This window comes from Nothobranchius furzeri, chromosome 15, assembly GCF_043380555.1.
Source record: "Nothobranchius furzeri strain GRZ-AD chromosome 15, NfurGRZ-RIMD1, whole genome shotgun sequence".
NCBI classification, from domain to species: domain Eukaryota; kingdom Metazoa; phylum Chordata; class Actinopteri; order Cyprinodontiformes; family Nothobranchiidae; genus Nothobranchius; species Nothobranchius furzeri.
In genome coordinates, this window is record NC_091755.1 from 55,078,012 (window position 1) to 55,092,473 (window position 14,462).

The window sequence follows — 14,462 nt, forward strand, 5'->3', positions numbered from 1 at the left end:
AGCTTTGATCAAAAATGGCATGAATTCAGTTATTCTTTTAAGTAGACAACATCAAAGGGTACTTTTAGCCATTTACATGTCCAAATGTTAGAAATGACTGCATGGAATTTCCACAGTAAAATTACTCTAACATACACAAAGGTGTTGCTAGTTTTACTGCTGAGCTGAAAGTCTTCTTACCCTGTGCCTTACTTTGTTTAAGCAACTTCCTGACACACAGAGCAAATACTCTGCAGAGGCACCAGAACATTCATTTTAGTCAGCCAGATAGCTGCAAAAGTGACTTAGTTTTGCCAATCTATTGCAAATAGCTGAATTTTAAAGCAATAATATGCAACATTTCCCTATTTCAAAATTTTCTAGAACCAGTATGTGCTAAAATTATCCTTTACAAGGTTAAGGAGTCACTCAAATGCATATCACCCTCTGTGTGCACCACAAGGAGATTGGAATCAAAAGTGAAACTTAATACTAGGGGGTGTTAAAAGCAAGCACAACTGCCAAGTGTGCCTTTAACGTATCAGAATGTGAAATAGTAACATATACAGCAAGTTATTAGTATGAGAAAATAGAACACAAAAAATCTGTAATAAAAGCATCAACCTATGTTTAGTGGGATGAACATGGTTTGAGTCATTAAGGTTGCAGATCTGTGTCCTAAATTACATCAGAGATGTTAAGTGCCCCAAAACGTTGGAATTCACCTCTTCCGGTTAGACAAGCACCCTCGCTTCCCATCTTTACATCTTGGCTGAAAACGCATAGCTTCTCCATGGCCTTCCATTCTTAGCATCAACAATTTGTCATACCTCCTTCTCCTGTGAGTTTCCCATCTTAAACCTGTGGTACTTTTAATAATTTTGTTATCGTTTTTATTTGTAACCGTTCTGTATTTGTCATGGTCTGGGGAAGGCACTTAACCCAGGACATGCAGAATCAAAACAACTCACAGGTTTTTAAACAAAATTAAAAGTTTATTTATATAACGAGAACATAAGGCGCACTGGATATTCCAGCAGTGGTTGGGAGAACGGAAGCATCTGAGGGGGAGAGCAGATAAGGTGAGTCCTGAGAGGCAAGTCTTAACTGGTAAGGTGCAGAGAAAAGACTTACAGGGAATTTGGTAGGTGGAGGTATAGGGAAGGGCAGATCTAGAGTCGGGGTGTGTCCAGGTGAGTAGGTCCAGGAGAGGGAGCGTGTGGAGAGCAGGTGAGCGAAGCGGATGGAGGAGAACACCAGAGCGCTGAGTCCAGAAGGTTTATGTAGAAGGTGAGTATCCAGGTGAGTAACAGATGTTTCTGCACCAGTGATGATCCAAAATCCTGAGGCAGTCGAGAGCAACACAAAATTACAAAAATCAATAAATCCCAAAAGTCACAAGCGTCACAAAAACAGTAGCTCGCTGGAAAACTACCGCGTTGTAGTAATCATCCCACATCGAGGTGTGTTCTCCCACTCCTTAAGTAGCTGGTACTGATGATTGTTAATCTGCCACAGCTGGAAGCCTCCCTCTCCTGCATCACAACCCAAAGCTGGAATGTTTGAGAAGAGTACTCACCCCGACTCATGACAGTATTATTTTTATAAATGATTTTATGACTCGACTATTTGATGCTTTTGTTGTTTTATTTTGCACAGTGCTTTGGTTGGTTGTAATGCCATGTTGAAAGCGCTTTTTGAAATAAAATGGTATGGTATGGTATGGTAAATGTTCTGTGCCTTATTGAGCAGCATAAACAGCAGTATATAGCTGTTTGTTGAATTCAATTGAAGTGAAGTAATTCTTTATTGATGTGCTTATTTCAGCCATGTTATTCGTCATTTATAGAAAATCATGCTGCATGTGCAGAGTAAAGCAGCAGATAGATGGGTCGATGATCTTGTTTTACAGATTAGAAATGCATAAATGAAATCTACACCAGAGGGATTATGATTCGTGTGTTTTAAAAACCACATTACCCTGAAGCAGCTGAAACGGAGAAACCGTGCTTTGTAACTGCTTATTTGCACACTGACCTTTCACAAAAACTCACTCTGAAAAAATAAAATACTTGAACCAACTTTATATTAGTCAGACTGTAGCTGACAGTGTGTTTCACCAACATTAGAGTCTACGTGGTAAACATGGGCCTGCCTGTTTACGGCCTCCTCCTGGACTTCCAGGACGTGTCTGGAGTTGACTTTGAACACAAAATAAAACATAGCCAGCACATTTGCAGCTTTAAACACGGTGGGAGAAAACATTCTGTTTGAACACATCAAACAAAAGAGGACCTTGTTGCGTGAGAGTTGGCCAGCAACCAGAAGAGGCCACACAGGAAGGAACTAACCTCAGCAGTCTGGTTTCTGAGTGCAAGAACGTGAGACAAACCAGCTGACAAGTGGACGTGAAACTAAGTCACACTTTAACAAACCAAAGCCTTTCCTCTTTGAAGGAAAGCATTTGACCTTTATATTTCTACAGCATGTTTCTGTGTTAAAGCTTCATATCTCAGTCTTTTTTTATTTGTTATGACGGCTGCAGCTGCACCTTCGTACCAGCATTAGTTTAAAGTTTGTGTGTGAAATGGTTCAAACTATTTTCTACGAGTTTGCTTATTCGGTGTGTGTGTTTATTTATTTTAAACATGTTCCTTCAGTGTCTTGAAAAACAAAAGTGCAGCTGGTAGCATTGTTGCCTCACAGAAGTTGCTGGTTCAAATCCCACCTATGTGGCATAGGTTTCTCCAGCTTTTTCCCACAGAACAAAACATGCATGCCAAGCTTATTGGAGACTCTTTATCCTCCTTGTTCTTGTCTCTGCACGTCAAATCAAGTCAACTTTATTTATTTAGCGCTTTACAAACAGCATAAATGGTGACCAAAGTGCTTAAGACAAAAAAAAAAAAAAAAAACAGCAATGCACCATAATGCTGAGAATAAGTTATGATGAAAGGCTAAAATATATATATATATATATATAATAATGACAAAACATAAAAACCGATACAGAACAAATACACTCACATTGAAATAAAAGCGACTGAAAACAGATGAAGCCATGCAGTGCATCCCTGTGATGGACTGGAGACCTGTCCAGCTGGCCCCCGACCTTCTACCTGATTACTGCTGGAGTCAGGCACCAGCTCGCTGTGACCCCGGTGAGGTATAAGCTGTTTTTCAACACGAACGTGTTTTGAAAAGCACTTTGCAGCATTAAAAATGACAACCCGTTCCATCAAGATAGCATGTAATCTTTAATTAAACATCAAATTCTATTTATTCACACGTTAATGAAAACCAGGAATCGGTCCAGCTCTCAAACGGAACCGACATTAAAGACAAAAGTAAAGGAAAGCAGTGAAATCCCAAGCTCCTGTAGGGCAAAGTAAAGACTATTCATGGTTCCAGCTGCTGTGATACAGTAAGACAGGCAGCATCTGGATTAAGCAACAATCATATGTACACATAACTGAGCTAAGACGGTCTGCTTGAAATAAATACAACATCAGGCTGATCAGACTACAACAGGATTACTATCCACACTCACTGCAGTATTTACATAAAATTACAGCTGATGGTTTGTTTGTGCCTGATATCAGCACAGCTACACATTCTCATTTCCTGCTGAGTTGAACACACAGCTCAGAGTTAAGCAGAGTCTCCAAGACACAACACAATGGTTTAATCTAAACAGAAAAGAATCTCGGCAGCATGCAACTACAGAGCTCACAGAGGGCAGATTTCCTCACATCAGCTTCAGAACACGGCCTCGATGTCCAGACGCCGCCGTAGAAACACTCAGGCACAGAATTAGATCACAATATGCAACCGGACACGCAGACAGATGGCACAAACTGCAGTCAGACGTGCAGCTGATCTGCTGAACAACATTTTTAAGACACCTGCTGGACAACGAGACAAGCAAGTCGGAGACGTGAAGACGGAAAAACATTCAGAGAGTTCATCGTCTTTGATGTGATCTCAAATAAAAAGAGAAACCCTCGTGAGAAACACTTCTCTGTTCTTCTGAGACATTTTGGAAACAGTGATAATAACTGAAGACTGACAAGCTGAAAAAAAGAAGCAACAAAATGTTGCATAAAATAAAAACAACACTTCACTTGAATAGTTGTTTTCTTTTCAGTTTTTAGTTATTTTAATAATAAAGTGAACGGCCATTTTGGGGAGTAAAATTAAGGGCAGTGAAGCATAACAGTGCGAGATTGGTGCTGTGTCTGCAGTGATGCGGGCATTGTGCCGGTCCATTTACGTTTCTACCCTCATCTATGGTCACAAGATTTGGGTAGTGACAGCAGAACGAGATCGCGGAAGTAAGTGGCTGAAATGAGTTTTCTCCCTTAGAGATAGGGTTAGAAGCTCAGTCATCCAGGAGGGGCTCATAGTAGATCCACTGCTCCTCCACATCAAGAGGAGCCAGTTGAGGTGGCTTAGGATGCCCACTGGACGCCTCTCTGGTGAGGTTTTCCAGGCACATACAACCAGAAGGAGACCCAAAGGAAGACCCAGGACATGCTGGAGGGACCATGTCTCTCATCCGGCCAGGGAACACTTTGGGATTCCCTCAGAGGAGTTAACCCAAGTGGCTGGGGAGAGGGAAGTCTGGGCCTCTGTGCTAGGCTGCTGCCACCACGACCCGACTCCGGATAAGCTGGATGGATAAGACGGATCATTATAGTCCTGTGTAACGATGGATGATTCCTCTGTGTTGGAAGACTAAGAAAACAAGACTTTTATCATTTTAATATTTGGACAAGTTTTCTTCTGCAGGAGTTTGTTTATGAATCATTTCAGCCCTCAGACCTTTAATGCTGTCTGCTTTAAATCCAACCACTTCTCGTTTATTTCTTACAGAATCAACTTCTACTTTTCCATCAGCAGTTTTTGTTCTGTTTTTGTTTCCTTAGCGATTATTGATCTAAACCCCCAAATAAACCCAGTTTCATGTATTCTCCTTTCCTGATGACAATCCCACTTTCACATGGAGGAAAACACTCATGTCATGAATCTCTAGTTGATCGATGACATTTCTGAAGGCAACTGATTAAGGAGGGGTTTTCTAATCTAATTACGGGTAAAATGAGGGTTCTTATTCAATAATCATAACAATAAAGATCTATCTGTATGCACTGTCTTATTAGCAGGTTCACTTCAGTTTATCGGGGTGTGTGTCGGTGTGTGTAAACAGTTTAATCTTGAAACCATCCAAGCTTTGTGCATCACAACTTTTCCTCAACAGACATCTGATTTCATTTATACCAGTAAGTCCCAAACTGGTTGTTTTGCTGCTGAGAACTGGTTCAGCTCTGATATGAAAATCTAAATGTTCTTTCTGACCTTGCTGATGATCAGCTATGTTATGTAGCGCAGAGAGATGAGGTAGTACAGTCAGTGTATTGGCAGGATGCCACCAGTTCAACAAGGGAAGACGGTCTTGAGGATGGATGACATGAAGTAAAAAAAAAAACAGACATAAAGGCAGCAAATGAGTACAGAATTGAGAAACCCAATCATTTTGACAGATAACAAACTCCACCTCAGAGCAGATCCACTAAACACAACTCAATGAACCTCCTTTCAGCCAATGCCTGTTTTCATAGCTGTTGCTGAGTCTTTACAGGTGTTTACAGAAGACCATGCAGTTATTTTATCATCACGACACGTAGATCTCTGCTTTCTGCTGCCCCGCTCTCTGCGTGACCGTCCATCTTTGTATTTGAAGGCCGCACGACCGTGTTCGGCGACTAACTGACAAAGCTTCACCAGGCACAGTTCTCACTCTTCGCCTGCGCCTGCGGACAAAAGGGGGAGAGCATTTCCAGCTCCAGACCGCAGAGGATTAATGAAAGTTACTGACGTGACACTTGACATCGTCTAAGCTCAGGACCGTTCCCTGGTCGTTGTTGTTGTGCTTGTGCTTCTTATCGGAGCAGTGACACAGCTTGTACTTTATCACCTTCGGGGATTAAAAGAACAGCATCAGCAAGGTTGTTGGGAAAAGTCTGAAATGAGCCAACTTTCAGTGAGAAAGAAAGTCTCGCTTCCTCACCTCATAAATATAGTCAAATATCTCCAGGATGCTCAGAATGCTTGCTCCAATAAAAAGCCCCATCTGACCACCGATATCACCTGGAATCAGAGAAAATGGCGTTGTTTATGATCTGAGCAGCACGGTTGCTTAATTAAACTTGAATAGTGAGATGTGACTGTACCTAAAAGACCAGCTACTTCATAGGCTTTCTTCTGTTCAATCGTTTCATAGTTCAGAGCTTCAAAGAAGATGTCTAAAACCAAAATATTCTCCCTGGTGAGACAAAAATGAACAAGTGTGTTTTGGAAGTGGTTCAGGTAAAGCTAAATGCTCTCATGTGACTGTTGGAGGATGATGCTTAGGTTCAGTTAGGTTTAGTAAGACAAATGAAGCATTAAACTTGTTTCCCCAGTCCTCGTGTAATCTTTAGCTTCATATAACAGACCCGCGACACTCCTTACTTGATATACTGCTCGGACTTGTTGTATTTCTTGGCGAGGTATTTGGCTGAGGCCTTGCTGGGGATCTTGACAAAAGACAGCTCTTTGCTGTATCTCGTCATGTTGCACGGCGTCTCACACACACAGAAGCTGTTGTCTTGTTCCACCAAAAAGTCTGGAGAGGAGAAAAAGCACAGCAGATGTTGACCTTTGGCCACAGCCAGGGTTAAAGGGGGTTAGGGAGGTCTTACCCAAAGCTGGGTCTGCACATTCTTTGTACAGCTCGGGGGTGCAGTAGGGGGCATCACCTGCAGCGGATCCAACACACACACAAAGATGGATGCTTCTTTTTTCTTTGAAGCATTTATTGATCAGCCCTAGTGTGACTGGTGTAACTCTGATGATGCAGCAAAGAGAGAGAGAGTGTGCGCGGTTCCCTACCTGGCATGTGCACCATGCGACAGTTGCAGTTGTCCACCAAGTAGCGTGTTTCACAGTCTATACGACAGGCTGTGATGCTGTAAATGTCAAAGAACTCTGACTCCATGGGCGTCACCTTACAGTCTCCCCATGGTGGAGGCAGGTAGATCAGCTGCAGTGACCAGAATCACAAACAGCTTAGTGCTGCTCATCTACGAACAGATCAGACTATAACCCACCACTGATTTAGGTCAAAGAGAAAGGAATGATGGTGTGGAGGAAGGACGAAAGCAAGGATGTTTTTGAAATGGCAGGATGAGGTTTAATGTCTGACTGAGGAAGAAGAGGAGGAAGACTCACTTTTATAATCTAATGTCTGGTGATCATTTTGGTACGGATGCTGAGGTTCAAAACATTCTGAGCAGATTTGAACCTCAGTCCTTGGGTTTGCTCTTGGTGAATTAGGGTTCCATGGAAACGAAACGTAACTAAAGAGTAAAAAAGACATCTCTTTGGTTATATGTTGTGTGGGTGCGGGTTAGGGTTCAAGCTGATAGAAAAATAAGATATAAAAAGTTTTTATAGGTCAAGAATAATACATGTACCTCCGTTGTTGAAAGGAAGTTAAATTTAGGGCAGCACAGTGGCGCCGTGGTTGGCATTTGAGGATTTGAGTTCAAATCCCATCCTGGGATCTTTCTTCATGGAGTTTGCATGTTCTCCCTGTGCATGTGTGGGTTCTCTCCGGGTTCTCCGTCTTTCTCCCACAGTCCAAAAAACATGATTTTCAAATTGATTGGTTTCTCTAAAATTGTCCTTAGGTGTGTGTGTGTGTGTGCATGGTTGTTTGTCCTGTGTGTCTCTGTGTTACCCTGCGATGGACTGGCAACCTGTCCAGGGTGTACCCTTCCTGCATGCCCAGAGACTGCTGGAGATAGGCACTGGCGACCCTGCGTGGACACGCGGGTATAGAAAATGGATGGAAGAATGGAAGCAATTTTTTTTTATAAATTATCAAACAGTGTTGATTTAGGGCTGCATGGTGGTGCAGAATGGACCCTGTTCCGTGCCTCCATTGTTGAGGCGGCCGACCGGAGCTGTGGTCGCTGGATCGCCGGTGCCTGTCGTGGTGGCAACCCCCGAATCCGCTGGTGGACACCGGCGGTTGGGGATGCTGTCAAGCTGAAGAAAGAGTCTTATCAGGTCTTTTTGGCCTGTGGGACTCCAGAGGCAGCTGACGGATACCGGCAGTCCTAGCGGAACGCCGCTCGGGTGGTCGCCAAGGCAAAAACCCGGGCACGGGAGGAGTTCGATGAGACCATGGAGCAAGACTTCCATACGGCTTTGAGGAGATTCTGGTCCACCATCCGGCGCCTCAGGGGGGGAAAGCAGTGCGCTACCAACACTATCTATAGTGGGGACGGTGTGCTGCTGATCTCTACTCAGGACGTTGTAGATCGGTGGCAGAATACTTCGAAGACCTCCTCAATCTCACCGACACGTCTTCCAGTGAGGAAGCAGAGTTTGGGGACTTTGGGTTGTTCTCTCAAATCTCTGGTACTGAGGTCACTGAGGTGGTTAAAAAGCTCCTCTGTGGCAAGGCTCCAGGGGTGGATGAGATCTGCCCCGAGTTCCTTAAGGCTCTGGATGTTGTGGGGCTGTGTTGGCTGACAATATCGCGTGGACATCGGGGGCAGTCCCACTGGACTGGCAGATCTGGGTGGTGGTCCCCTTATTTAAAAAGGGGGACTGCAGGGTGTGTTCCAGCTACAGGGGGATCACACTCCTGAGCCTTCCTGGTAAGGTCTATTCAGGGGTTCTGGAGAGGAGGGTCCATCGGATTGTTGAACCTCAGATTCAGGAGGAGCAATGTGGTTTTCATCCTGGCCGTGGAACACTGGACCAGCTCTATACCCTTAGGGGGACACTGGAGGGTGCGTGGAAATTTGCCCAACCAGTCTACATGTGTTTGTGGATTTGGAGAAGGCGTTTGACCGCGTCCCTCGGGGGGCTCTATGGGGGGTACTCCAGGAATATGGGGTACCAGGCCCTCTGATATGGGCTGTTAGATCCCTGTATGACCGGTGTCAGAGCTTGGTCCGCATTGCCGGCAGTAAGTCGGGCTCGTTCCCAGTCAGAGTTGGACTCTGCCAAGGCTGCCCTTTGTCACCGATTCTGTTCATAACCTTTATGGACAGGATTTCTAGGCGCAGCCAAGGTGTGGAGGGCATCCGTTTTGGTGGCCTGAGGATCAGGTCTCTGCTTTTAGCAGATGATGTGGTCCTGTTGGCTTCATCAGAACATGATATTCAGCTTTTGCTGGAGAGGTTCGCAGCCGAGTGTGAAGCAGCTAGGATGAGAATCAGCTCCTCTAAATCTGAGACCATGGTCTTGATTCGGAAAAGGGTAGAATGCCTTCTCCAGGTCAGTGATGAGGTCCTGCCCCAAGTGGAGGAGTTTAAGTATCTCGGGGTCTTGTTCACAAGTGAGGGAAAACTGGAGCGTGAGATCAATAGGCGGATTGGTGCTGCATCTACAGTGATGCAGGCGTTGTACCGGTCTGTCGTGGTGAAGAGAGAGCTGAGTCAGAAGGCAAAGCTCTTGATTTACCGGTCGATCTACGTTCCTACCCTCACCTATGGTCATGAGCTTTGGGTAGTGACCCAAAGAACGAGATCGCTAAGCGGCCGAAATGAGTTTTCTCCGAGAGTGGCTGGGCTCTCCCTTAGAGATAGGGTGTGAAGCTCGGTCATTCGGGAGGGGCTCGGAGTAGACCCGCTGCTCCTCCACATCGAGAGGAACCAGTTGAGGTGGCTCGGGCATCTGGTCAGGATGCCTCCGGGACACCTCCCTGGTCAGGTTTTCTGGGCACGTCCAACTGGGAGGAGACCTAAAGGTAGACCCAGGACACGGTGGAGGGACTATGTCTCTCACCTGGCCAGTGAACGCCTTGGGATTCCCCCGGAGGAGCTGGCCCAAGTGGCTGGGGAGAGGGAAGTCTGGGCCTCTCGCCTTAGGCTTCTGCCCCCGTGACCCGACTCTGGATAAGGGGATGAAAATGGATGGATGGATGAATGGATGGATGGACGGTGGTGCAGATGTCAGCACCATTGCCTAGCACAGAGAGGGTTGCAGGTTTGAATCCTGGCTGTTTTGGTTTTCTCTGGCTTCTCTGGTTTTCTCCCACAGAGCAAAAACATGCATATCATGTCATGATTTGGGGGTTGTAGCAGGACCCAAAATGCAGGTAATCCAGAGACAGCCTGGTAGGTTAAAACCAAAAGGTTTATTGTAAGGTTGTGGTGTGGCAGGATCAGGATCAGGATCAGGATCAGGATCAGGATCAGGATCAGGATCAGGATGGAATACAAACAATACACTTACAAACACAAGGAACCCAGGACATGACCGGGTTTAAATACTGCTGAGGAGGTGAGTGAAGACAGGGAACAGGTGTGATGATTACTGATATAATGACCTACAGGTGTGACTGGTTAACAAGGAAACACAAAGACAAGAGAACAGAACTATGAGAAATGAAGTCAAAACTAAAACACAAGAAGGCTGTACAACACCAGATAAGATAAGAGACTATAACCAAATGATGAAAGGATACATGAGGAGCAGAATTAAACTAGACTGAACACACTGGAAGGGACAGAGAGGACACTTGGGAGGGAGAAATATGGAATAAACTGGGGAGACAAGGAACACAGGACATGACATATCAGGCTTCTTGGAGGCACTAAACAGTCCCTAGGTGTCAGTGTGAGACTGGTTGTTTGTCTATATGTACATTAAACTTAAGTGAGGAATTGAGTGGAAATCTGTAATAAAATGAAGCGGTCCCACTTGTCGTACAGCTCATTAAATGACGTGCACATCTGTACCCGTTGTTCCTGGCAGGACACAAATGTCTGGAAGCCCGGTGACACTCCGAAGCCAAGCTGGTCAATGAAAGATGGCTCGTTCTGACTGTGTATCTGAACTTTGACCCCTGCTTCATATGAAGTCTCATCTAGAGAAAGAAAAAGTGTGTGAGGTATTTAGATTCCTCACAGATCCTCCAGATTGTTAGGAAACCAAGAACATCATTCTGGTCTCACCTGTTTCACCCCAGACGGGAAGGTATTCATCTTGCTGAATATCCAGCATGAGCTCCAGTCCGTTACCCATACCGCCTTTGGTCGTGATGAGTGGAGGGTGTCCATCTCTGCCTGCGTTGTAGGTGTAGCACTTCCCGTATCGAGTGAAAACCTGACAGACACAAAGAAGGTTGTTGGTGGACCTATTAATGCTTTTCCACTGGGGGTCAGTGTTGGACTCAATTTTTAAATCTGGTGTGTGTGTGAGTGTGTGTGTGTGTGTGAGAGAGAGAGAGAGAGAGAGAGAGAGAGAGAGAGAGAGAGAGAGAGAGAGAGAGAGAGAGAGAGAGAGAGAGAGAGAGAGAGAGAGAGAGAGAGAGAATAATGTGCTTTGAGGGGTAGGTGGAGGAGAAAATAATAAGTTAGTTTTCTGTTTGTTACACAACCTAGTGAGGTGATGAAGACTGGCAGACCGGTGATTTAACATTCCCTTGCGTGCTCTTTATGGCACTTATAACGGACTGGATGTTACCATGGAGACCAAGCATCCCAGTTAGGAAGAATGCTGTCTTAATTTTCATAGAAATCCGAGTCATGAATGTTTAATTGAGCCTCTGTGAAAAAGAAACAACATTCTGAACAGTGTTCTGCATGGCGAGCGTCGTGTGAGTCACATCGACCCGAGCAGGAAGAACGGGGAAGACTGGAGGAGAGCGGGCAGAGATGCAGAGCTGGGATGCAAAGTGAAAGAGACAGAGATATAACGGGAGTTCAGATACCAACGCTCAGAGCTAGCTTTTGTTCAGCATTTGGGCGCAGACTGACATATCTATGATCAGAAAGAACAAACCAAACTAGTAATTGAAAGAGTTTGGCTCTTGCCACAGGCAGTCTGAACATTTAGGCCATCTATCACATAAAGTCAGCATGGGACTGCTGCTGGTTGCTGCAGACGCAGACATCAATCTGAGAGGGGAAAATAACATTCAGCGCAAACAAAGAATAATGATAGGCACACTTTGTGTGTGTGTATGTGTGCGTGTGTGTGCACGCGCGCGCGTGTGTGCAAATTAGATGATGTTTTCTACATCTTTTAGGATAAAAGGCACAACATAAAAGATACAAATCTGAAGGAAAGGCTTCACGGGAAGAACCTATCTGTCATGGTTTTCAGTTGTTTAAGGAACCAAGCTGTAGTCTAAAGTAAAACAAAAACTTTACTAAATCTTGTGACAAGGCAGGAACGAACGCTAACTCAAGGAATGACACGTCTGGAGCAGATGGAGAGGGAACACAATCAAACCAGGAAAACAAAAGGCTAAAAAGCAGGTAACAGATCTAAATGTGACCATGAGAAACCGTGGACTATAAACACTGGGAAGTGTCATGACTGAGAGAGAGCAGAGGTTGTATTGCAAAATGACTGAATGGAAAAAAGAGCCAAGTAAATGATTCAGACATGTGACAGCTTTTTGTTTGTTTTGTTTTAACAAGCTTGGTCTTCCGGGAGGGGCTCAAAGTAGATCGGCTGCTCCTCCACATCAAGAGGAGCCAGTTAAGATGGCTATGCCTCATGGATGCCTCCCTGGTGAGGTTTTCCAGGCAAATCCAACCAGGAAGAGACCTAAAGGAAGACCGAGGACACTCTTGAGGGACTATGTCCCTCAGCTGGCCAGAGACTCTCTTAGGATGACCCCAGAGAGGTGGACCAAGTGGTAGGGGAGAGGGAAGTCTGGATCTCTCTACTTAGGCTGCTGCTCCCGGGACCCGACCCCAGATAAGTGGCCGAAAATGAATGGATGGATGGATGTGACCATTTGCTCTATAACTTCTAGTAGGGCTGGGCAATAAATCAAAAATTGGTTGTTATGGAAATTTCTGATGCTAACCGATATCATTTGTCCCATGTCAATGAATGCAGTAATACAAAAATGAATAGATGTGTGTAGGTTGGTGACGTTCATGTCCCTTTAACTCATTCATTGCCATTGATGACTAAAGTCGTCATTTGCATTTTTTAACTGTGTGGGAATCAGAACGAGCCCCCGCACCGTGAGAGCAAACATCCCAGCTCTAAAGCCGAACTTCATCCACGTACGTCACACCTCACGTGATCAGGAAGCATAAAATCCATGTGTTGGGAGATCTTTTTGGGCTGCTGCTGTAAAAAAAACTGAGGCCCGTACCTCTGCCAATCACATTCGACAACGGATTATGAAATAACGGATAACGCTTGAAGTGCACGGATTCTTCCTGATGGTTAGGTGAGTTCACTTTTTGTTTTAGTAGTTTTGGCATGGACATCATCATAGAGCATAACGTTCTATGACTCTTAAAAAAACATTAAAAAAGCTGAAAAACACTGGCAGCGAAGGGCATTTCCAATCAGGAAACGGCTGGCCGTGAATTAGTTAAAGCTTCTTTCCGGAGTATTTCTCTTATCCAGTGGCACCATCTAGTGGCTGACAAGCATATCACACAAAACCGCTGTTCCTCTGTTTATAAATGTGCTTCTGTAGTCGACAAACAGAGCTAAAACACGCTGTTCCACGAGTATTATTCTCATGTCATGTTGTGTTTTCATATATTTATATTTTAGTGACTTTCTTGTCCGTGAAAAGTTCATCAGCTCTGCATCAGCCGAGGTAGTGTCTTTGAAGCGTCTAAGCGGCAGTCTAACGCTATTGGTTAGTTCTGGTCGGCGCTCAGTTTCCTATTGCACGGAGCTCTGCGGGGCAGGGGGCGTGCTTAGTAAAAACAACAAAAGACATGTTGCTTATATTAAATCACAGTACATGATAAGATAATCACTTTTACAGATTTCTGACAATTCATACATAATTTCTGAAAGAGGAAAACTCCAGAAAGCAGCTTTAAGAAGTTGTATCATCTCAAGTCACATGACAGCGTGACTCAACGTAGTACCTGACAGCCACATCTAGTGGACATTTTTTGTTTTTGTGCACACACATAGTTGTTGTCCGATTATTGTTATTGATGTGAAATCCTCCATGTACCATGATACTGATTTTAGGGCGTATCGCCCCGCCCTAGCTTCTTGCAACATTAGGCCTTTTATTTCCCTTTGGTTGGCATGGTAAATCCTAGTACCGGATTAATAATGCCTTTTTATTTGCAAGGCAAAAATACTCAGAGTTGATTTGCACCTATCGATCACAGACGGCCCAGTGGCTGACTGAACACATGCAGGTGAAACGCTGCCTGCTTATCAGCAAATGGAGGGAAACACGTCCAATGGCCAGACTTCATAAATAAATCAATCGTTCCATAAATATTAAATCGTGCAGGTGAGAGGTGTACGGGCTCATTGATACACAGGTGTGAGCTGACCTAAGGTTGTTTTTTCTCAGCTGTTTGTTTCACATTTGATGTGACAGAGGTGATAAGAGTGTGTTTGTTGCACTGGGTCCACGCAGAATGCATACTGCTGCTTGTTACTGTGAATAAATAAATGAAAGCACATTT

General features: G+C 44.6%; 1 protein-coding gene across 1 annotated transcript in view; it reads right to left on the reverse strand.

Moving 5' to 3' along the window:
- Positions 1–5,631: 5,631 nt before the first annotated feature.
- Positions 5,632–14,462, reverse strand: part of LOC107391209 (acid-sensing ion channel 1) — a 63,157-nt gene continuing 54,326 nt past the window's right edge. Inside the window, exons 3-10 of the mRNA XM_015968362.3 lie at positions 10,998–11,148; positions 10,782–10,909; positions 6,913–7,063; positions 6,723–6,779; positions 6,493–6,646; positions 6,213–6,304; positions 6,050–6,129; positions 5,632–5,956 (exon numbers count right to left, since the gene is read on the reverse strand). Of these exons, the coding sequence (XP_015823848.1) occupies positions 5,840–5,956; positions 6,050–6,129; positions 6,213–6,304; positions 6,493–6,646; positions 6,723–6,779; positions 6,913–7,063; positions 10,782–10,909; positions 10,998–11,148 (930 nt within the window). The 3' untranslated portion in view covers positions 5,632–5,839. The remainder of the gene's footprint in view (positions 5,957–6,049; positions 6,130–6,212; positions 6,305–6,492; positions 6,647–6,722; positions 6,780–6,912; positions 7,064–10,781; positions 10,910–10,997; positions 11,149–14,462) is intronic.